This window comes from Syngnathus typhle, linkage group LG2 (assembly GCF_033458585.1).
Source record: "Syngnathus typhle isolate RoL2023-S1 ecotype Sweden linkage group LG2, RoL_Styp_1.0, whole genome shotgun sequence".
In the NCBI taxonomy this organism is placed as follows: Eukaryota; Metazoa; Chordata; class Actinopteri; order Syngnathiformes; family Syngnathidae; genus Syngnathus; species Syngnathus typhle.
Genome location: NC_083739.1, coordinates 21,469,888 through 21,495,019, shown reverse-complemented (window position 1 = coordinate 21,495,019; position 25,132 = coordinate 21,469,888). Strand labels below are relative to the sequence as shown.

The following is a 25,132-nucleotide window of genomic DNA, read 5'->3' as shown; positions in this document are numbered from 1 at the left end:
CGGCCGGTAAATTGAGAGTTTTGCCTTTTGGCTCAGCTCTCTCTTTACCATGACGGACCGGTACAGAGTCCGCATTACTCCCGACGCTGCACCGATCCTCCTGTCGATCTCGCGCTCCATCCTCCCCTCACTCGTGAACAAGACCCCAAGATACTTAAACTCCTCCACTTAGGGCAGGATCTCATCCCCGATCCGCAGAGGGCATTCCACCCTTTTCCGATCGAGGACCATGGACTCGGATTTGGAGGTGCTGACCTTACTCCCGACCGCTTCACACTCGGCTGCGAACCGCTTCAGTGAGAGCTGGAGATCACAGCCTGAAGAAGCCAACAGCACCACGTCGTCTGCAAAAAGCAGAGACGCGATGCTGAGGTCCCCAAACCGGACCCCTCAACGCCTCAGCTGCGCCTAGAAATTCTGTCCATAAGAATTATGAACAGAATCGGTGAAAAAGGGCAGCCTTGGCGGAGTCCAACCCTCACTGGGAACGAATCCAACTTACTGCCAGAAATGCGGACCAAACTCTGGCATCGATGATACAGGGACCGAACCGCCCTTATCGGTTGGCTCGGCACCCTGTACTCCCGAAGCACCCTCCACAGAACCTCCCGAGGGACACGGTCAAACGCCTTCTCCAAGTCCACAAAACACATGTGGACTGGTTGGGCGAACTCCCATGCACCCTCGAGGATCCTGCTGAGGGTGTAGAGCTGGTCCACTGTTCCACGGCCAGGATGAAAGCCACACTGCTCCTCCTGAATCCGAGGTTCAACCTCCCAACGGACCCTTGCAGGTCTCACTGTCATTGCCCACGTGAATTCACCCAGTAGAACGATGGAGTCCCCAGAAGGAGCGCTCTCCAGCACTTCCTCCAGGGACTCCAAGAAGGGTGGGTACTCTGAGCTGCCGTTTGGTGCATAGACACAAACAACAGTCAGGACCCGTCCCCCCACCCGAAGGCGGAGGGAGGCTACCCTCTCGTTCACCGGGGTGAACCCCAATGTGCAGGCGCTCAGCCGGGGGGCAATAAGTATACCCACCCCTGCTCGACGCCTCTCACCGATGGCAACTCCAGAGTGGAAGAGAGTCCAGCCCCTCTCGAGAGGGCTTGTACCGGAACCCAAACTGTGCGTGGAGGCAAGTCCGACTATGTCTAGTCGGAACTTTTCTGCCTCGCACACCAGCTCGGGCTCTTTTCCAGCCAGAGAGGTGACATTCCATGTCCCAAGAGCCAGCCTCTGCAGCCGGGGATCAGATTGCCAAGGTCCCTGCCTTTGGCCGCCGCCCAGCTTACACTGCACCCGACCCCCTTGGCCCCTCCCACAGGTGGTGAGCCCATGGGAAGGGGGACCCACGTTTCCTTTTCGGGCTGTGCCCGGCCGGGCCCCATGGGCGAAGGCCCGGCCACCAGACGCTCGCCTTCGAGCCCCGCCTCCAGGCCTGGCTCCAGAGGGGGGCCCCGGTGACCCGTGGCCGGGCGAAGGAAAACCAAATCCATTCATGTTATTCATCATAAGGGGCTTGTGTGAGCCGTGCTTTGTCTGGCCCCTCACCTAGGACCCGTTTGCCATAGGTGACCCTACCAGGGGCATGAAGCCCCAGACAACATCGGATCATAGGGGTACGTTTATGGTGACGACTCACGGAGTAGTTAAGAGTAGTTAAGTTTAGAGTAATTAAATACAATACATATTTAGAGTCAGACTACAGCTTAGTTTCATTCTTGAATACAATTCTTCTAAATACATCAAAAGGTGACTCAGCTTTTTTGGCATGTTATTTTTTTCTTACAGAAAAAGCTCTCAAAATGTCTCACTTAAACTTTTAATCAACCCATGAGCGCCAGCACCCATGAGCGCCAGCAGTGTTGATTGTCAGGCAAGTTCTCATGGAGGTAACTCGGGCAAGGTTTTTTGCTGTCAGATGAGATGCTAGCAATGTACACTTTTGAACTTGGCTTTACGTGTTCAATTTGTTTTAGATTTCTCCAATGAGTTGTCCAGCAATGGAAAACATAAAACTACTAAAAGCCCATCTTTGTTCCTCTTTGCGGCAGTGACTCTAAATTTGATTACAAAGTGAGCACAAGTCACGATGCCACAGCAAGTAAATCAAATTGAGTATACTGCTTTATCTTTACCACTTATATCATTTAAATTCATCTCCAAAGCTAATTTTGATAGACAGCCCTAGGCTTTACTATTTCCGAGTGTTTATAAACTCAATTTTCTGTACGTAGCCTCGTGTTTTGGTCTGATTGATGACTGTCACTTGGACTTCCCTGTCTTTGACAAGTGATCCAACAGGCTTTCGGCTGGTCCTTGTACTGATTGTGGTATCTGGTACAGCATTTAGTAAAGTCTTGGCACTTCTAAAAACTCATGATTCATGTTTGTACTGTTTTGCGACCAGTTTTTTTAGACTGATATTAAGTTACTTCTGTCCCAAGCTGAGTGGACTGCAAAATCCCCCCACACCCAAAAAATCAAGACGTAGCAGAATTTCCCAAATGCTCATCATGTTTTAGCTGGAAAATGTGTTGCTCTGCTTGTTTCACTGTGGTAGCACAGTTTGTGAATCCCCGCATGAGCAAAGACAAGAAAGTTGTTGTTTATGTCAGCACATTCCTCACTCCTTCAGTTTCCTACATTTCACCACATGGGATCTCTGGCGGATAACCATTGGGATTTGATGTGTTCAAATCTTGGGGATGTCCATTCCTCTGCCACGACCTCCATCTCACCCTGCATCGTTTCCCTATGTCACCTTAGGCACAGCCTATAAATGGGCAGTGTGACTCAACAATAAAATATCAACTTGAAGACTTTTGTTTTGACATCAAACTAAACAGTGTACGAGCATTTATTGCTGCTCTAAAAATATTATAATGTTGGCTTACTTTGCCACATTTTGCCATATTTTTCTGCTTTAGGCATTCACCTTTCATTCTCCTCAGAATCTAGTGCAATAAATTAAACGCGCCATCTGGCCACCCTTTTGCTTGAATCGATGACGTTAAACCACAATTTGATTTCATTTTGCATCTTTCACTAATCACTTCTTAAAGAGAGTTTGAGCAAGCAAAGAAGGCACACTGCAACATGACCATGAACATCAAAAACTCGGTCCACAGGGTCATAATTATGAGGTAAGAGGCAGTATAATGTCTCACCAAGCCATTTTGAATGAGATTACTGGGGAAGCTATTATTGACGCATGGAAATGGCAGTGGAGATGCTTGGATATTATTTATGGTGCCGATCGTCTGCTGGAGTTCTGTAGGGGACAGGTGTATTTGGATATCTATATAAATTCTCCTGTCTTCTATCACCAACAGCACAAGTCAAAGTTTTAGTGTGACGTCAAATCAAACGCTGCGCGTTCGCTTCTCTTCCGGGGGGGGGGGTTCCTAATTGGACGTCAAGCGCTTTGTGTGGCGGGCTCTATGTAGTGTGGAAACTGAGAAGTGCTCAAGCTGTTGTGCGGGCAACATTCAATTATGTTTTCAGAATTTGCTGCGGGCCAATAAAAACTGGACCGCGGGCCGCAGTTGGCCCGCGGGCCGTAGTTTGGACACCCTATTTTACAAGATCACAAGGATGTAAGAATGGAGAAGAACTTGAATTGTGAAACAACTATACATTTAAGAAAGTTTCTGAAGCCAAAAGTAATAGATCAGCATGAAGATGCCGGTGTGACCCAGTGACCTGTGATTTGTGTTCCCACAAGAACAAAGCAAATGAATCACACATTTTGTATCAGAATGTTGGTTTTCCGAGTATGGTTGTTTCATAAATAAATAAATAAATAAATAAATAAATAAATAAATAAATAAATAAATAAATAAATAAATAAATAAATAAATAAATAAATAAATAAATAAATAAATAAATAAATAAATAAATAAAGGCACAGGATGCCTGAAAGAGATTATTCCCCCCACAGATCACTTTCTTAATGAGTCCGGTTTATACAGGCAGTTTTAAAATTGAAAACCCTTCCTCTTTTAGGGCTGGAAATTGGGTGATAATGTGCAAGCATGCAAAGTGTGCTCTCTGTAGTATTAAACATTATCGTGAATAATTGGGTGTATATATTTTATGTACAGCTACAATGAAAACTGATTGACCAACAACAGAGCAAACATTTCCTCTCTTTACAGAAAGTCAATATATGAAGATGTTGATAAAGATGCATGATGCTATTTTTGTTGACAAGAGACATTATTACATTATTTTTGGGACACCTGGCCAATATTACTACCACAGGTGATGCAAATGGAACATCTTTGCAAGCTTGTGCTCTTCTGGAATTAAGGAAATACGATCTACTTAATGGCAAATACGTAGATGTCGGCTGAAAGAACGTCTGCAACAAAGAGTATTCCTGAACCCGTGGAAACTTGCAAACTTTTTCCACAGTGTATTTGTACACTTTATATAATCTTGAGTGAGAAATGTGCAAGGCATTACCTTTGTCTAGGGAGGCATCAGGAGAGTTGAAGTCCATCAGACTGCTGATTTCACTCGTGTAGCACAGGTCAGTGGAGGGCGCCTTCTGCCTCGAGTGCGGAGAAGTATCTGGCACAAAAACAAATAACAGACATTGGCGATTCAACATTCAAGATTTAATGGATAAAAATTGAAATATTTAACAGCTCTTCATGAGAGCTCAAACAGATGTGATTCAAAGGCTCACTTAACCCTTAACTGCTCCAAGACGTGAATCAACAATCATTTTGGAACATTGGAGGACATTTAGGACCGCGCATCACATTACAGTCACTTATGGAGTACAGCTTTCTCCTCAATACACATTTCACTTCACATTCTATGCAATTCCCTGGAGAAGCCTATTCAGCATTTACTGAAGGCCATGAATGCAACATCATGGAAAACAGCCTAAACTCAGCACAGTCACGCAAATATTAACATTTTTATGACTCGAGTTTGATTTGCCTGTGATGAGGTTCAGTGACTTTAATATAGTTTTCGGTAACCACCGGTGGCACACAGTGATAGTATAATTAATCCATTGCTACCGGCCACCTCCCTAAAGTGTCCACAAAACTGCAGCGAGCGCAGTCAGCGTTTGATGTTCATCGGAATAAAAATAAGCGAGACCATTCCAAGTGTAGTTCTTGTCAAAGTGGACATCATGTCGGAATGAAATAAGAGCATACTGCAGTAACCACTGAAGGCTTGACTGATTTAAAGGACTCTTTCACTCAGACCCTGACTTGTTTGCTGTGTGGTGGTGGGGACATGCAATACTTTTAGTATTTATTTATTTAAAGCATGATGCAACTCTTGAGATTAAAAAAAAAAAGAAAAAGAAACATCTGCGCCCCTTTGCTCAGCTACTCTTCCTCAACACACCACCATTAGTACCCACTGGTGAGCTTTTAGGAAACCATTAGTGGTTGAACTATTTGTGGTAATTACACAGCAATGTGTCTGGGGGCAAAAGCAGGGGGTCAAGGGGCGGTGCTGCCTTTTCTTTTTCTTTCCCGAGAACAGTCATCGCGCTTGCCATAATGGACTTAATTAGGCAACAAATAACACACTGTCAAGATAAATGTCAAGCTTTTCCGATGATGGTCAAAAACTACTAAAATGTATACACATTCTTGATCAAATGATCACTTGACATTTTATTATATTAATGAAGGTGGTATTATGTTATGAATTCTAATCATTTCTTATTATTCTAATTATTCTAATCATTTAAGGAATGTAATTAAAAGGCAAATAAATCGAATGTATTATTTCTTAATAATGGTTTGAACAATTTGAAGCATGACCCAAAATGTTCCGCAGGATCAGTTTTTGACAGACATCAAGCAGACTTCCACCTCAAGTCAAGTACATCTGATAATCTGAATTGCAGATGCTCATTCTTTCGCGAGGTGTTGGGAATGATTAACAAATCCCCTTGATTTACTATGCATGAATGTGACACTCAATTAGCTGATGGAATTGTTGTTTCCTTTAATAGAATAGAATGAACTTTTTACGGATAATGAAGCTAACAAAAATACAAAGAGTCTTTCTGCTATACCCTAGGTGCCTTCTTCAAATTGCTCAAGAGAGTGCAAGAGAGGTGTTAAAACATTTTTACTATAGTTCCGTCACTCCCTTGCATTCAAATGTCTGCCTTTGAGTGAATGTGACAATCGAGGCATTTTCATACCTGCTCTATAAATCCCATGTGGGATGATTGAGTAAAGCTTTGGGATAAGAGCATCATTTTCTCTTTGCCTCCATCTTATTTTTTGTTTCAACCCTTATCTTCCCAATATGCCAACAGCAGCAGTATTACAGTGTTATCATCAAAGCTTTGCATCCAAGCTTCCATGCGTGGATATCTGCTACATTCAGTGACAAGACTAATACTGTACGCATTTTCAGTTAGACAACAACCTTTCAGAATAATGCAAAGAATGTAGCATGCTTACAATAACACATTGCTTGAATATATTAAAAAAAAAAAAGAAAAAGAAAAAAAAGAAGTGAGATTGCTTTTTTAATACAGGACACTTTGAAAAGATTATTTTAAAGCTTTTCAAATGCATGGCTTCCCAAGCTTCATTGCAGCTTTGTGTGATGCATCAATTACATATCCCCGTAACTGATAATTATTTATTTTTAACTGCTTCAATTAAGTTGACAATAATTTAGCACCTCAACCACCTGACACCTTGTTAATGTAATGTTAACCTGATAGAATATAATATCTTAAGATATACTATATGTATGTGTGTGTGTATATATATATATATATATATATATATATATATAAATAGGGTTGACAAATGTAGCTTATGTCTGTATACAGTAATCCCTTCAATATTGTGGTGCCGCAATATCGTAGACAAATTTATCTTGTGTTAGTATACAGTAATCCCTCCAATATTGCAGTCCCGCTATATCGTAGACTTCATTCTTTGGTAGTGCTGCATTACAGTTGTTAGTCTATTATTGATTTAAATGTCCGTCCAACACCTCTTTTCCACAAAAAAAATAGTTGCCGCTGACCTTGGGTTTTACTTTGTTTTGGAACGGTATGGAAAAAATATATCAGCTAGAAACACAGCTAAATAGAGACTTGAGTTTGTATACTTGACAGTCTAGCCCTGACAGGCTAAGATAAGGTTAGGTAGGTTTTTGTGGTCTTTTCTAGCAGACTAATGACATCATACCAAAGAGCAGCAAGATGACTCTGATAAGACTCTTTTAAGATTTGCAATGGAATTATTCAACAAAAGCCATACTTTAAATTGAAGTCCCTGCTTTAGTTCCCATTGTGCCACTCTCAGAGAGTTCAAAGTTAGAACATTCATTTAAAGGTAAATCAAGTAGTCACGGCTACACCGAGCTGAACTTGACATGATTCCGAGATAAAATGTCTCCCATTTGATGCTCCTAAAGGGAATGATGAAAATGAATTACTACAGTGCTCATGGTCCGTCTGTCCCTGTGAATTCTCTCGTCTGACTCCATCACCTCTCCTTCTTCCTCATTTTCTCTGTGACTATTTTTTAATGGTGTTCCCCCAGCACTTCTCACTACTGTGCCAGGCAAATTTTATCTGCAAGAAAAAGCGACGGGTGGAACAAAAGAAGGCCCTAATGACTAGTGGAGGTGATTAAGGACTGAATAGGCGCTATTGCTGGGACCTTCACTGAGCTGCCCACGTTCTTCAAGTCGGTCTGCAATCTGCAGATAGGCAGTGCTTTTTTTCCGCCTGCCACGCGCCTTTAATTGCACTGACATCCCCCGGTTCACGGGCTGCCGGACTTGAGATAAAGCAAACGAATTCATGCATTAATCACATCCACCTTCCCCAAGACCCCAATTTCAGGGTCCCTCTAAATATACAGCACATCATAATGGTCCAAGAGTGTGATTGAGGGGAGTCTCTAGTGGTTAAGGTTGGCGGAAAAGCCAACACCAACTGCCTGCCACCTAAATTCATATTGTAATGAACGTCGGAGGGACATTTTGTGTAAAAGCTGAGGATGAAGAAATGATGAAGAGAAGCCTTTTGCTACTACAGTGGAAATGTCCTTTTGACCAGCTTTTTGAAAGGCAGGAGACATTTTATTAATCAAAGTACCCAAGAAGTGAAACTTCTGTCCGGGCTACATCTACTGCATTTTGAACAGAGACCAATACTACTTATCGGCAAACAGGTTTTGCAGGTCGAAAGAGAAAAGGACGTGACAAATAATATTATAGCACCTTTCCGGTGTATTGAACCATGCATTATATTCACTGCCTTGATGATCATGTTCAACAAGCACCACAAATAAAAATCATAATTGGCAAGACCACAAATGTATCATACAAAATGAATAAATTGAGTAGTCATAGCGACTTACTTTAATCACGTGACAGTTGATTTATTGAGTCTAAAAGTAACTACAGTAGAATGGAGTGTGCAACAACCGCCAATGATTCAATCTCAGCTGGCCTGTGACCTGAACAAGAACAAGAACATGACATCAACCATGAAATGTTGAGAACCAGTATAACATGAGAGAAATAGGAGTTCAGAACATTCAGGTTCTGCCATTTCTCAATAGTGAAAGTGAAAAGAAGTTTTTATCCTGTAGCTATACAGTTGTTTTTTGTGAAGACCTTATATTCTAGACTCTCCTGTTTACTGCTTAGTACAAATTGTCTGCTTCTTTGGGAGGCTACAACTGTGACTGAGCCCTTTTCCTTCCCACTCTGCATCAACACTTCAAACATGACCTTCTGTGCCAACATATAGGCAAATTGGAGTGATGGGGCTACACGGGTGAACATCTGCGAATGCACTTTGGCACAGTTGCCACTGACAACCACTTTACACTTAATTTTCTAGCTTCTTCAACATACAGACCGAAAGCAAGTGCCTGCCAATGAAAGTGCATCCCTGGTTTTCCTATACATGCTGCTAAAAGCAGAACGTAACCCCCCAAAAAAGTAACAAAGCAGTTAAAGGATGATTAGCGTAATCAAGTATATCACAATAATATATATAATATTATATATAATATCTAATTTTCAACCCAAAGATAAACCATACAACTAACTGAAGCCAAGTAACATTCCATCCAAACAATTATTTTAATTTATATTTCAGTTTTGAAATATGGAGAAATGACCCTTTGGTAGTTGCATTTTTGGAACTTCCAATCAGTTCACCATATTTTACTATAGAAACAACGGTCTTAATGGTAGCAATTTTACTTCTTGCTCATTAAAGTTTCTTTTCTTGGTTCATTGGTGACACTGGAAAACAGTTGAAGTAATGAATTAAATTAGGGTTGCTGTTGGCTTTCCGATCTTTTCGGACATCAAGCAAGCTGCATGGTGTCAAAAATGATATTTTCCTTTTCAGCGAACCTTTCTAAATTGCTAGAGCAGATTGTCCAGAAGATCCAAGATAGATGAGTCCAAAGGCACAAAGAAATCAACACTGAAATGATGCAAGAGCAGATTTGCTCAGTGGCCTAGTGGTAGAGTGTCCGCCCTGAGACTGGAAGGTTGTGGATTCAAACCCCGGCCGGCTCATACCAAAGACTATAAAAATGGGACCCATTGCCTCCCTGCTTGGCACTCAGCATTAAGGGTTGGAATTGGGGGGTTAGATCACCAAATGATTCCCGAGCGCGGCGCCGCTGCTGCTCACTGCTCCCCTCTCCCTCAGGGGATGGATCAAAATCACACGGGGATGGGTTAAATGCAGAGGACAAATTTCACCACACCCAGATGTGTGTGTGACGATCATTGGGACTTTAACTTTAATGTTTAACTTTAACTTTGAGCGCATTTTCTGAAATCGAGACAAAAATACAATTTGATATTTATTGAGCTGATTTCTTTCTGACAACAGGAGGAAGTGCTGAAAATTCTTCCACTTTATCCAAGACTTAAAAAAGAAACTTTTAAAGGAGGCCAAAGTGAACAGAAGGGAAAAATAGGGAAAGTGAGTGTTGTGTGTCCCCCACAGTGACATCCGAGCAGAGAAAGTAAGTCAATGGCTTCAGATCAGGTTTGGAAAGTGTGGGTTGAGGTTGCCTTCAACAAGGCTCTTAACCTCCCACCGCCACAGAGGAGAGCCTCAGTCGCAACTGCAGATAAGCAAGAACCAACAGAAGATGCAAAGGGAGAAGTGCGTAAAAGAGTGTGGGGGGAGGTAGCAGTAAGGCCACAAAAGCAATATCTTGCATAGAGTTAATGAAGGTATTGTTAATCAAGGGACTGTGGAATATTGGTGCACTCCTTTTTCTTGGCATTCCGAGGTTGCTAGACAATAACAGCAAGTGTACACATTGATTCATCCATCCATTTTCCCCATTTCAGGGTCACGGCTGAGCTGGAGGCGGGCTACACACCGGACTGCTGGCCATTCAGTATTGAAAACAAACGGGGCGGGGGGAAAAGTAGGTCAACTATGGTACAACATGGCTTCCATCACAGAAAATTGTTAGTGGTCAGCAGTCCCTAGCGGCTATTGATGAGATTTTGAATAAATTGTATTGTATCTTCTTTGCGCCAACGGTCCAGTTTCTTCCTCGGGCCAACAGCAACATGCTATTTATCTGGCAAATATACAGTACAATACACAGTCAGTTGTTCTCTGGACTCAAAGAAAAACTGTGGCCCATGTTCTGATGGCGATGGGGACCTGGGCTGGAAATAAACCCAAAATTGTCTTTGTTTTGTTTTTGGTAGTGAAAGAGTACCTGTGGGAAATTTAGGAACTCGACATGAACATGTGTAACCATCCAAGCTACGGCCAATTGATTCGAAAAAAAATTAAATCCATCTCATACTGTTCAGGCAATGCTGTGTTAAAAAAAAACACTATTTGACAACATTCTACAGCCAAACTGTTTCAGTTTTATTGTGGAAGCCTGACAATATGACACTACAATTTGCGGAGAAGCCAAAAGGAAAAGAAAATGAGACTGAGGTCTGCCACGAATAACAAAAAACTATTGGACACCACCCATTAAAAAAGCCTATTGAGCTTAAAACATGAGTACGCACAACCAAAATTGCCCTTAAAAGTAAATGGCTTACAAGTAATTGAGCTTTTTAATAGCTGCTCAGTAGAGCAAAAAATATACATAAAGACAAAATGTAGGACAAAATGAATAAAAAAACAACAACAAAAGATATACATAAAGACTACCGTAATTTTCAGACTATAAGTCGCTCCGGAGTATAAGTCGCAACAGCCATAAAATGCCCAAAAATGTGAAAAAAAACATATACAAGTCGCTCCGGAGTATAAATCGCATTTTGGGGGGCAATTTATTCTACAAAATCCAACACCAAGAACAGACATGAACGAGCAACAACAGGCTAAACAATACGGTATGCTAACGTGACAAACACAAACGAGGAGCTGAGAACAGGCCTGACGTAACGTTCAGTTATTTAAAAAAAAAATTACATAAATAACACGTTTATAAAACCATCTGTCACTCCAATTCATTAAATCCATCGATCGTCCTTTGTCAACAATGCCGTGTGCCGCACCGCAGTTCAAATTATTCCACAGGCCCATACAACGATGTATAAACTATATTTTAAATAACTATCACATAAACAACAATATTATCAAACCATTTGTGTCACTCCAAATCATTAAATCCATCGATCAGATTTCTCGTCCTTTATGTCATCCTGGTGACAGAGGACATATCCAGAGGATATGGCACTTTAAAGTGTTAATTACCTTAATTGATTTTTTATCTCTATTTTTCATGTTTTGAATATGTTCAAGATAAAGATATCAAAGCATGTGAAGTGATCAACTATACTAAAAATCAGGGCTGTGGACTCGGACTCGGGGACTCGGACTCGGTCGGACTCGGTCATTTTTGCCGGACTCGGACTCTGTGCCGATTTTGACCGAGTCCACCGAGTCCGACAATAAAAAAAATACGTTCAATTTTATTTTCATCATGCTGCTGAGAATGCGCGTAGGAATACTGTCCACAGCCCTGCTTGCTTGTTATGAAGACAAATTTAGTTGTTGCGTGCGCGCCCGCGCCTGCCTGCCTGCCTCCGTGTGTGCACGTACAAGACCCACAATGCCCCGCGCGCAGCCAAGATGGAAGAACCCGGGAGCAGCGAGAGAACAATGTTTTGCCTCTAGATTTGAGGGGGAAACGGAGCGTAAGTTACGATCAATGCGGCCACGTTGAGTTGCACTTAGGCTAATGTTTACATTATGTACCAATGTCAAGGACGATTATGTCACCCATCTTATATCATTGATGTGTTTTGATAGTTGTGGGGTCGTCACTAATTATTTGTGTTAAATAAATGTCTGAGCTATAATGGTGTAATTAATGATTAAAACTTGAAAGTATCTGTTTATTGTATTCGTTTATATGTTTAATAAAAACAAAGCCATTACAAAACTGTTGTAATTATTTAGATTTTGATCTAAATTAGCCTTGAATAAAGACTAAGCAGTAACACGAATTAACAGAAAAAATGGACAGCCGGACTCGGACTCGTGGTCAAGAGGCCGGACTCGGAGCAAAAATCCGACCGAGTCCACAGCCCTGCTAAAAATAACATGTGAAGTGGTCAACTATACTTGTAAGTAAGTGATGTGTTAATGATCAAGTAAAAATTTGTGAAAAAAAACATAACATATAAAACCATATATAAATCGCTCCTGAGTATAAGTCGACCCCCCGCCCACCCAAACTATGAAAAAAAATGCGATAGTCTGAAAATTACGGTAGATAGTTTCACAGTCCATATGCATCACTTCAACATACTTCCTCGACACAATTACAGCTTGAGTGTTACCTGGGGCTTTGACACCCTTTTTCTCGTATTTTAGAAAAAGAGAAAAAAGAGGCAAAGGGAACAAACATACGTTAATTTTAAATAGGTACATCAGTGAGATAGGTAGCTATCACGTTACTTTAGGTTACCATTTTCTCTTTTTGTGTAGAGTTAAAAAAAATCCCCAGCAATGTGTGAATTTGACTGGTGAAATAACTTCCTAAATTCCACCTTTAGCAGTAACATTAAGGACTTGCTGATTCTCCTCTCGTGTTTGGGCTCATAATGTATAGTGTGTTCTATCTGACAGGAGAAATATGTAGGTATACGCCTATAAGCCCTTTCAACAAAAATTGTTTAATAACAGTGAATGTCCAATCTCCCTCTGTACACATGATGTAGTGTATATACAAGTGACTTGCTCTTCCAAGAGAAATTACTTTCTGGTAATCAAACAGTAATTTCTAATCGTACTCTGGTTGTTTGTCTTCTACGTTTCAATCCATTGGCAAGCAAATATGTTCAACAAATTGCTTAGTGAAAATTCAACAAAGACAAAAGAAACACTCTTGCTCCCACAAGCCTGTCTTTGTAACCTATGTTTAAAAGTGGCATGATAATTCACTGTCATTTGCATGAGTGACTATTAGAACAATTCTACTAATGTGTTAAGTAGGTCATCCGACATTAGCTGTCTTTTTTTCATAGTAATGGACTTGCTGTGAAATGAAGTGTTTGTGCATTAATTTCACATAATAATCCTACATAACTCAAGTTTAAAGCACTGCCACCCTGCTGGAGAAGGAAACAGCCAATCAACAGAGGAATTACTGAAGGAATGAATGTATAGATTCCTTTCTTGAGTCCTGCAACGCACACATCTTAACCTGCGCCCTGAGGGAAGCCAATCAAATGATGTAAACAAAACATAAACCACAGCAGGGTTTCTAAGAATCCAAATAAGAAAAAACTTTTCAAGTATTCTTCTTTTTTTAATTGCAGTGTTAGTTAAGTTGTTACATCTCACAGCTTAACTACCTAAATAGAGGCGTAAAATTAGAGGTAGAGAGGCTGAGTTAAGCATCACTCTTACAAGACAACACAGTGAGTCACTACACATATTAACATTAACATAGAACTTGTTATTATCACTATTGTTATTATTTTAGAACTGTCGTGCTAAATCGTGTGAGTGTTTTATGTAGTTCTGCTTCTCATTTGGGGCATTTGAGGACGTAATAAAAATATGGAGAGGATTTGAAAAAAAAACAGAGTACGAATAAAGATGTCAAAAATAGAACTAAATCAAGTTCACCAGTTGATAAGCGAACGTTAATGAAGAGACACGTGACCTTCCTCTTTTGTTTGCACCTTTAAAACACACCATCATTTATTTAGGGGACAGAGGGAAAGGCATCTGGCATCTCCTGTGGTGGGGGAGACGAGCCAGCTGCTATCCCAGTCTCAGGCATTGAATTGACCCTCATTGACAGGACAGTAAGCCCCAAGAGGTTAACTCAGCTGGCCTACAGGCCTTCTGCATTAATAAACTCTCCAATTATAAGAGATCTATCTGGAAACTCACTTTTGCGGTGTTTTTATTCACTCGCCTTTCTTTGCACAAGCTTGACTATTCAGAGAAGGAATTGTAGTCCCAGCATAAATGTGATCTTTAGTTGTGGTTTACTCCAGTCTATTTCTCGACTGCACTGCCACTGGATGGCAGTGAAGCATCAGTTCTAGTCCCTAAATTGGACTCAAAACATAACCCCATATATCTAGAGTAATTATGAAGAGATGCACTAGACGTTTGAAGCTAGTGAGGGGAGGACAATACATTTAGCATTTTCCAAGCACCAGTCTCTACAAATGTGGTCAAAGAATTCTAAATTAAAGGCATTTTCCTGCCAGAATGTTTCTAAGCTTCTACAGACTAAAAGGCATCTTTGAAGTACCTGAACAAAATCTGTCTTGCTGCAGATTCAGTTTGTGAGACTTTGGTATTGCACAAGCTTTGGAAGATAACTAGTTGACAAAAATATTTAGGATTTGAAATAAGACAATACTTACTGTGAATATATATATATATATTTAAAAAGTGAACATCTCTGTTGTCAGGTGTATATTGTCCTTATTAGGGTTGTGGGTGAGTTGAAGTCTATGCCCCAAAAATATATGTATATACATATATATATATATATATATATAAAAAAAAATTCCCCTCTCACCCTCCGCGGGTGTTTTTTTCCACTCCAAGCTCGGGTCCTCTACCAGAGGCCTGGGAGCTTGAGGGTTCTGCGCAGTATTTTGGCTGTTCCTAGCACTGCACTCTTCTAGACTGAGATGTCTGATGTTGTTCCTGGAATCTGCTGTAGCCACTCCTCCAGTTTGGGGGTCACTGCCCCAAGTGCCCCAATGACCACGGGCACCACCGAGGCCTTCACTTTCCAGGCCTTCTCAAGCTCTTCTTTGAGGCCCTGGTATTTCTCTAGCTTCTCAAGTTCTTTTTTCCTGATGTTGCTATCGCTTGGTATTGCTACATCCACTACAACGGCCTTCTTCTGCTGTTTGTCCACCACCACAATGTCCGGTTGGTTCGCCATCACCATCTTGTCAGTCTGGATCTGGAAGTCCCACAGGATCTTGGCTCGCCCGTTCTCTGCCACCTTAGGGGGTGCTTCCCACTTTGACCTTGGGGCTTCCAGTCCATACTCTGCACAGATGTTCCTGTACACTATGCCAGCCACTTGGTTGTGACGTTCCATGTATGCTTTCCCTGCTAGCATCTTACACCCTGCTGTTATGTGCTGGACTGTCTCAGGGGCCTCTTTGCACAGCCTACACCTTGGGTCTTGTCTGGTGTGGTAGATCTTGGCCTCTATTGCTCTGGTGTTCAGAGCCTGTTCCTGTGCAGCCATGATGAGTGCCTCTGTGCTGTCCTTCAGTCCAGCTTTTTCCAGCCATTGGTAGGATTTCTTGATGTCAGCCACTTCACTTATCTGCCGATGGTACATCCCATGTAGGGGTTTGTCCTCCCATGATGGTGTCTCTAGCCACTCTTCCTCTGTTTGCCATTGTCTGAGACATTCACTGAGCACGTCATCCGTTCGGGCCTTTTCCTTGATGTACTCATGGATCTTGGCTGTTTCATCCCGAACAGTGGCTCTCACACTCAGTAGTCCTCGGCCTCCTTCTTTACGGCTAGTGTACAGTCTCAGGGTGCTGGACTTAGGGTGGAACCCTCCGTGCATGGTTAGGAGCTTCCGTGTCTTGACATCTGTGGTCTGCGTCTCTTCCTTTGGCCAGCTTATTATTCCTGCAGGGTATCTGATGACTGGCAGGGCGTAGCTGTTTATTGCCCGGATCTTGTTCTTGCCATTTAGCTGACTATCTCGCCCATATCTCGCGGAAATGGGTGAGATATATATATATATACATATATATATATATACATATATATATATATATACATACATATATACATACATATATATATATATATATATATATATATATATATATATATATATATATATATATATATATATATATATATATATATACATATATATATATATACATATACATATATATATATATATATATATATATATATATATATATATACATATATACATACATATATACATACATATATATATATATATATATATATATATATATTCTGTCAATATGTCAATATATATATATAAATATATATATATTATAAACAGAATTGTCTTCAATCAGCAGCCTGTGTGACAACAGTAGCCAACGTGCCCTTGTGTTTGAAACAACCACAAGCTTTCCAGCTCATCAGTAATTCATTAAGAACAAGGCCTAGAATGAGATGTGGAAATATAACCAAACAACTCACTGAGCAACATATTTTAAGATCAGAGTGTGACAAATTGACTTACCTTGAAATAAAAATGTATCAAGATTGAACCATTTTCTGACAAGCAAAACCCTGCCTCGCCGTTTGCATCTGATGAGGCAAATAATCAATAGTGATGTACAGATGAGCAGAGTCAAGCCCTGAACAACCAAGCATGTGGCTGCATTGAGCCATGCGTTTAATTAAGATACTTATCTGTCCATCCATCCCTACTTCTTCATGTATTGTTGAGGTAGCGACTAAACTAGTTATCAGCCGATACTCCAATTCAAGTGACTCAAGGGCAAAAACCTAATTGGGACATTCCTAATAAAGAGCACGCGACTTGCTACTCTTACCATTACACATCATATTGAATCTGTTTTAGTTTGAATAGTTTTCTTATTATTTTCGATTCATTCATATCATGCCATCACTCATATTTCAATGGTGACAACAATAAAGAAAAGACAGTTTGTGCATATAAGCCAGACACTTGGCTATCCCAAATGGGTTGGCAAAATGTGTCCTTTTCAGTGGTGGATCTTTTTGAGTGAATGCTACAACAGGAACAGGAAGAAAAAAAATAGAACTATGGCTTCAGTGTTGGCCGGCTGCTTCATTGGCAGCCGAGATGATGTGATGAGGGAGTTAGGGGGAAGAGACTCAGAGGTGAGAAATGATGTGATAATGACAGTCAAACACGCCCTTTTTTTATAACACGGCTAGCTCCTGCGCCAGGGTGATTACATTTAACAAATGACTGTCTCATTAGCTGCAGCCCCAGTGTTTGGCGTGCGTACACATTCAGGGCATTCACGGACACTGGCATTCACGTAAAGTTGTACAGAGAAAAGGGCAGCACACGAAGGGAATGCTCAGGAGGGGACAAGTATCCAGTTGGCTAATTAAAACATCCCCGTAACCCAAGCCAACACTATATTGTCACTGTTCACTTTGGAGGAAACGAAACAAAACAGCCATGAAGGTCCGTGTTCACAGGACAAAGTTGCTCACTCACAGTCATGCTAATGACTGCAATTAGCAATATTAGATTTCAAGTCTCAAAATCATTTAGTACTGCTGGTTAAAAACTCCCAAATGGATATGGATGACTCAACCTCTTTATTCTGCCACAAAATGAGTGAAGTTGAGTTGAATTGATTTTGCCAGATACAACTCCAGAATTTCTTTTGGATCCAAGACAACCTGATAATATTTGAACATGCTATTGCAGTTCTTCAGAGTGAATGTGTTTATGAATTCCACTGCGGAGAGTTACAGGCATTCATTTGAAGTAAGAAGTTTATCTTGGAGGAACTTTTACCGAAATGTGTGCCTAAGGGTGGCGCAAGACACACTGCTATCTATTGAATTTTCATTACGGTAGAGTAATGGGAGGAAAACAAAACCGCAAGGTGGCAAGTGTCATTATCGCTTTACAATGTCGGAAAGATTTACACAGTTGTGCTTTAGACAAAATGTCAAAATACACGTGTTATTTTCTTCATTTGTTGAATTTAGAGAATGGGTTAAACGTCATGGTGCTGTAACACCAGGCAACACCTAGGCTAACATACTGAACTAAACGTTACCGTTTGGTAGAAAAGCAACACACAGCTACACCTTTCTTTTTGACTGATCCTATCATGAAGGACACCAGAATCATGAAGCTGTAACTACTTCACGCATATCTACCAGTGATTCAAAATCATAATATTAATAGTACAGTGTATTGGTGTTCAGGTGGTTACCAAGAAAACCACTACGAACTTCATATTTAGTGCAGTGAATGACGACTGCATGTGTACAAGGTTTTATTCTGTACTCTGGCTAAAGTCTTCTTTCAAAATAAAAACTCCTGGGACACCAATTAAATTCAGTGAGAGTATAGTGTGTATACATACGGACGTCTGCCCAGTGGTATAATTGTCTCCCGGCATCTGGCTCATGACCATTAGCTACGTAAATAATGCATGTGACGCGAGACCGCTCACGTCCGGCATCAGGTCAGCAAACGAGCTGGACAAGGAGGACCATGTGAATTGTGGTGACCCAGCATCTTAAAGTGCAGACTTGCATCGATTAAAGAAAGATTTTGATGCGTCAAAGCCAAATCAAGACAGTAAAATGTGACCCAAGTTTAAATCATGAGCTGCAAGAACAGCATGTGAACTACACTTTTAACTCAATATATTTCACTGACCATGTGGATTTCATCCTGCTGCTGACACCCAATGGAAGTGTTCGACCACAGAATAGTGAGACACTTGCTGCTGTGCAGTCTGCAGAAACATTTCCGCTGACCCAAAAGTCACAGTGACCCAGTGCTCTCTTCAAGCCCTCAGGAGAATTTCCTGTTACAAGGATGAAACACTACCAAAGACATTTTACTCCTACAATGGCTTATATGGAGGAAACCTAATCTTAGAAGACTCAGCTAAAATAGGCTGACGAGGCAGAAAATAGAAAAGATACTGTGGGAACTGGATTTAAAAAGAGTTTTTATTAACATTAAAAAGATGTTTTTGTTGCGCTTAAGTGTCCCAATAGAGCATTATTAAAATATCCCACTCAAGTGTGTCTTTAAACACTTTCCCTTCCTGCACATTTTGATTTTATTCATCACAGACGTTTTTTCTTTTCCTTTTTTAACAAAACACAACATTTGAGTCAATCATGCGTACATTGCTGTCATAGTTTTTACAGTATTGTCACCCTTTAGACGAAACCACAGTGAAATTGATTGGCCGAGGGCCACCTAGCACTTTGAAAATGTCCATGTTGCCTCTTGCCATGCACCTTTTTTGCCACCTCTCTGGATGATTAACCATTTGGCGAGCCATAATTGTGTGGCTGTGGGAAGTGATTTGATTTAGCCCGCTGCAGCAAGGGTAACCCCCTGAGACGCTGGCAGGACAAGAATGAAAAGAGACTGACGGAAAACCAGTGAGGATTTGATAACCACCATCAGATGCTGCTCCAATCTGCTGAGGTGATGATGCACGACAACACTGCTGCACGCACATGCACGCACACACACACACACAACTTGTCCTACTTCACTGTATGGGTGAGCGCACACACACGCGCACACACGAGCAATTTCATTTGCACTTGTGCAAACAGGTATGCACAAATATCTTTGAACACATGCAACTTCCTGTTTTTTCTACTACGTAGCAAACCATCTGCTGGAAGTCTACAGTTCAAAGATTGTTGCTCCTTCAGTCCATCATGTGTGGTGACATGGAAGTAATGCAGTAAGATAAAAACTGAGAAGAGATAACAGATAGGCTTTTAGACATTCATCACCTGTGATATCCACAAGTGGACAGCTATGACAACTACAAAGCAGGTAGTTTCATTCTTGGGCACAAAAATACAAGGGACAAATTACAACCTGACAAAACTAAATTTGATACCCAGCAAATGTTGTTCTAAGTCATGCTTTATTTGTTTATTTGGCGTCATTATAAAATGTTAGCGCTCTTGTTATGAACCTATTTTGTTTCGTTTTTACATATGGGTAGAATTAGGGGCATCTTCTGCCCTTGCTGTTTCTGTTTAGCATAAGGTCTCATGACTGTCACATGACTCTGCTTGTGTTGACCTGCCCATTAGAAACAGATCAAATGTTCATCAATGCAGTAGACAAGTGCTTCTCAGAGTTTAAATCTCAGCTCCCGTGTCCTTGAGTCAAGTTTTAGTTTTCTCCCTAACATTGTATGGGTTTTCTCCTCTTCCTATGCCTCACCTCACAGGAGGGCTCTAGTCTCAAAAATGTGGTCAATTATAGCTTACTAAAAAGACTATAGTGGTGTCATTTGTTATGCAAGTATTTGAGTAAGAATAAGTGTGGAATCCAAGCTTTCATTTACAAGAAAATATGATGATTAATATTGAGGAATTACAACCATTTTATGGGCAAAAAAGGAGGATTTTCCTGGGCTCAAAAGAATTTGGCATATTTTGTAAATAAAATCATAATGGTTTATCGGCTTAGAGATAGACCACAACTTTACCATTGAACAATATTCCATGTATTTTCCAGTCAAAGGTCATTGCTTGCTTTTCAGTAGCTCACAGTAAGACAGCAGAAGTGGTCACAGAACCACACATGCATGCTCTGTGGACATATTCATTTCTAAATGGCAAGTGCCATATGTTCATAAAGTCTCTGAATGCTTAAAGTCTACACTTTCAAATCTCTTGAGGTTAAGTCTAAGAGCAAAATTATAAAGTCTCACTACTTCTGGCAGAAATATTCTCTGCATTGGCACCAGACAGCAGAAGAGTATAAGATGAGATCTAGCAAAACAACAAAAGTTATGAAAATAACATTGAGTGGATATGGCTGACGTGGGATTGAAGAGTTCAGCGAAGAAATGTATTCATTTATTCATCTGAGGATAACTGCAAAGTCTCACTCGAATGGAAACATTTTCAGCCCCGGCGGATGCACTTTTCACCTTCATTTGAATATAATTTTACTTTGTAAAGTACAGAGTGGAATCCATTAGACTCCACACTGGAATTGGACTTGGAGCCTCAAAGTCTGACGACACGAAGAACGTCAAATCTGGAATTTGCTTGTTTGGAAAAAATAAAGGTATATCTCCCCTAAATAAATCTTACATTTGGGTTTTGAGCATTATTACTAATCTGGATGATTGGCAGTGTAGCACTACAAGTTACTGCCATTCACGAGTCTGAACACCCAAGTTTAAGAGTTGTAAAAGACAGAAAACTCTACAATACAGAAACCGTCCTCAAATAGCTGACACAAAAACACCGGACTAATTTGCCAAAACTAAACGGGTGGGACCCTGGGGGCACCACATCACACGTGTTAACAAAATGTCTTTGGAGTGCAGTCTGGACCGTTGCTGCATTTAATAGCTAGTCCCTGAAGATAGAGCATTTGCAGTCAGTCTTCTTCAAATTGCACCATATACTGTGCACTTTTTCAGTCTCAATAGAATTCGCACAGATGTTCATTCAGAGAAGAGACAAAAAGCTTAGCTGCGAGAGCTGCGACACGTGTCGCGTTGCAGGTGAGCAGGTGTGTACCATTCCGTAGGTGAGTTAATTGCAGCAGAAAAAGGTGATTTGACACCTTCAATTGCATCACGCATGAATGTGTAAATTATAAATATGCTCATGCTAAGTGGGATGGTGTGCTGCCGGAAACCGCAATGCTGCCTGTGTGGGGGGTAGAATATAATATTCTAACCTTTATATGATAGAGTGGTGCCGTGAGATGGTGCTCGTATAGCAGCATGATACAGTCGTGCAAAATGTTTCAGCACTGTCATATAGGTACTATTCTTCAGCATATACGTATATGGCAATTACTATTGTGCGTTAGCATTAAGCTCAAGTGCACTTTAAGGTCAATTTATGATTTTTTTTTAAATGCATGTATAAATCAATCTGTTCATATTTAGCTTGACAGCAAACACAACTGGGAGTGGCAATAAAAATGTGACAATTTTAAACTGTTGCTGCTAAAATTCGTGCCTAACTCACTGCACGGAACAAACTGCTGATAATGAACAAAAAAGGAGCAAGAGGAAATGCGGGTGTGCGACACGCATCAAAATACGTGTGGGACGTGAAGAAGCTGAAGAGGAACCAGGAGCAATTGTGTGATTACTGCTCGTGAGTTGCGCTGACGGATACGACTCAGCCAGACCAGAACTATGGCCGAACTTTGTCGTAAAAAACACCTCCATCTTTGACCTTCTTGTGCTGCTTCTAACTTCAGCTCCAACGCTTAGCCTGATAACCACATAAAATCAAATAAGTACGTCTAATGCCAAGTGCAGTGTTTGTGTTAATATTCTGTGTAGTCCTCCGTCTTCTTGAGCGCTAACAGTACAGTAGATTGAGATGCAAATTGTCAGTCACTTTTAATTGTGACTGATGGAAGGACCAGACAGATTATTGCTCAACATTCATCATGTTAACTTTGCACATTACAAGTCAGAAGGAGATTCGATCAGAGGTAATTACAGGTTGAGCATGGCTTTAAAGGAGAGAAACTCTTTTATGAAACGAGAGTAAGCGCCTTCTGGAATTGAAATGTTCTTCCACGTTCTTGGAGGTAAGATGCAACTTGCTGGATGCTTTCAGTCAAGAATACGTCATGTTACCCCGAAGTTTTAAATCCAAGCCAAACCAAAATACTGGTGAAACGTGCCCAAAGTTAAATCATGTTTTAAGATGTCAGCATAATAAGTGAGCATCACCACACCAGGTCTGAGCATTTTGGGGTTTTTTTGGAAAGGAAAACTGGTAGTAAGCGATTTGAGTGGTCCAGTAATTTGGTAGTCCCAACTGATCATGTTTCAACGTGCACAAATGAGCACAACTGTTAGTTGTGTGAAGTGATTTTTAGCCAGTAAACAGAAAATATTTCATTTCGGACCATGCCCAAAATGAATCACTGACAGACAAGAAAATCATACAAACAAAATATCAGCCCATAATGTGGTCAGGAAAAATAATTGGGGCGAAAGTTAAGTTGGTTAAATTTAAATGAAAAAACAAGAATCTGCAAGAGCGTCCATCCATCCATCCATTTTCTGTACCGCTTAGTCCCCACTGGAGCCTTCCATCTTGGCAATTTCTCTTTCCAATTTCCTGTCTCATCTCTCCGCCCTTTGGTGCACAGAGTGGTAAACCCAGAAAATCCTCTTCATCGTGCAGTGCAAATACCAGCTGTATTGGGTCTGCCCTCAGTCCCAATTAAGGCTGAGGTATGACCTCGCTTTTCGGGACAGGCACAGAAGGAGTCATACAATGTATGCACAAAAAGCATCAGATCAGAATTCCCGCTAGACTACACGTTGCAACAGTAACAGCAATATAATCTCAATCCTCTTGTTGAGATGTTAAAATCTACTTTTTAAAATTTACTACAATACACAGCTACTGTGTGTCTTCTAATCAATACCTCTTGATGCTCAGGAGGATTGAAAAGTGTTTTTTTTTAGATTTGGTTTCGACGATTTCAATTCCTGTGAATCATTTCTTTGGTTGCCTGACATTTCATCTTGTCGAGGGTGTTAAGTTACGGACTTTAGCTATTGATCTGACTCCAAATTATGATCAACATTTAACACATGAATTGCTATGTTCTAATCCACACACTGGCGCACTTAACAATTTTGCGAGTTTGTTCTGTCAAAGAGAAGACCAGTAGATCAATCAAACCGAATTTACCAATTGTTTATTCCTGACAATGCAAACTAATACAGGCCTGGGTTCCGGGTCCCTCACACTAAAGCTCGTGTGTTCTTGTGACCATCAAGGAACAACACCTTCTTCCAGGTTGCCGAGTTATAAAGAAACACAATATGAATATTTAAACATGCAAAACATTGTGAGACAATTGGTCGATGGCCGTTTCCTCCCCACTGGGTGCTTACCGGCGAGTGCAGACGTCCTGGTGGTTGGGTTTGACTAGCGCGCCCGACCACAACGACGAGGTGTGATTCTCACTTTGACGGCTTGTACGTGTCTTGGTCTCGCCTGACGGATGCTTGCACCCTGTGTGCACAACACTTAGGAGAAAACATCTTGGTGCAATTGTCTGCACACTTCCTCACTTTCCGGTTCATCAACTGCTTTGCATGAGCACAGCCACTACTGAAGATTAACTTGATGTGATTATATATATGTCTAACTTAGCCTTTAAGAAAATATGTTTGCAAGCTGGCAAAAAGCACATTTTCCTTTAAGGGAAAATGTCAACTTTGCTGAAATTGAACAAAAGGCTATTTCTGGACCATGTTTAAATTTTAAATATTGTTACAAACACAATTGCAAAGGGACCTAATCAAACAAAGACCTGCTTTTTGTGCACAACCAATCTCTGTGGCAGACAGTCTAATAAGTATCCACAGCATGCCCTGATGGGATCGAACAATGACTCAGAGAGATATTGCTTTGTTTGCATTGTTTGCATAGCATCTTATCAGAAAATTGTCTAATATTTTAGAAACTAAAGTTGGTAAGACACAAGATGCTTCTGGTCCCACAAAAAAAAAAAAAAACAATGACACACCATGGAAGCCAATCTTGACAAGAAACATTGACAAAACCTCCTGCTCTTGTCTTCTGTGTGTGGGACGATACCACTTCAAGCAATTAGCAGGCAATGACTTGCAACTGCAATACAGCCGAGGCAGCAGTCGAGAGCTCCAATGGGTGGAAAAACAAAAAAAAACAATGACACGGTTGCTTTGTTTCCTTGTCAAGACTTCTGAACATTAAGAATGAAATGTAACAATAAATGTGGGTAGCTTAGGGGGTGATTAAGGAGACAGTGAAAGACTTAGAGTACCACTATTAGAAGGAACATTAGAAGGAACCAGATAGTTGGAACTCTAATAGCTCTGTGGTAGCACAATATGGAATTGGACCAGAAGGGGTGATT

At 40.9% G+C, this 25,132-nt stretch overlaps 1 protein-coding gene across 5 annotated transcripts in view; it reads right to left on the bottom strand.

The window, feature by feature from the left end:
* The window catches only part of kazna (kazrin, periplakin interacting protein a), a 69,726-nt gene that overhangs the window by 30,891 nt on the left and 13,703 nt on the right, over nt 1-25,132 (bottom strand). For 4 of the 5 annotated variants that reach the window (XM_061264782.1, XM_061264799.1, XM_061264790.1 and 1 more), the window contains exon 2: nt 4,473-4,580. In XM_061264782.1, the coding sequence (XP_061120766.1) occupies nt 4,473-4,580 (108 nt within the window). Of the gene's footprint in view, nt 1-4,472; nt 4,581-24,122; nt 24,494-25,132 lie in introns of those variants that run through there. The other variant, XM_061264807.1, reaches the window with a different exon arrangement.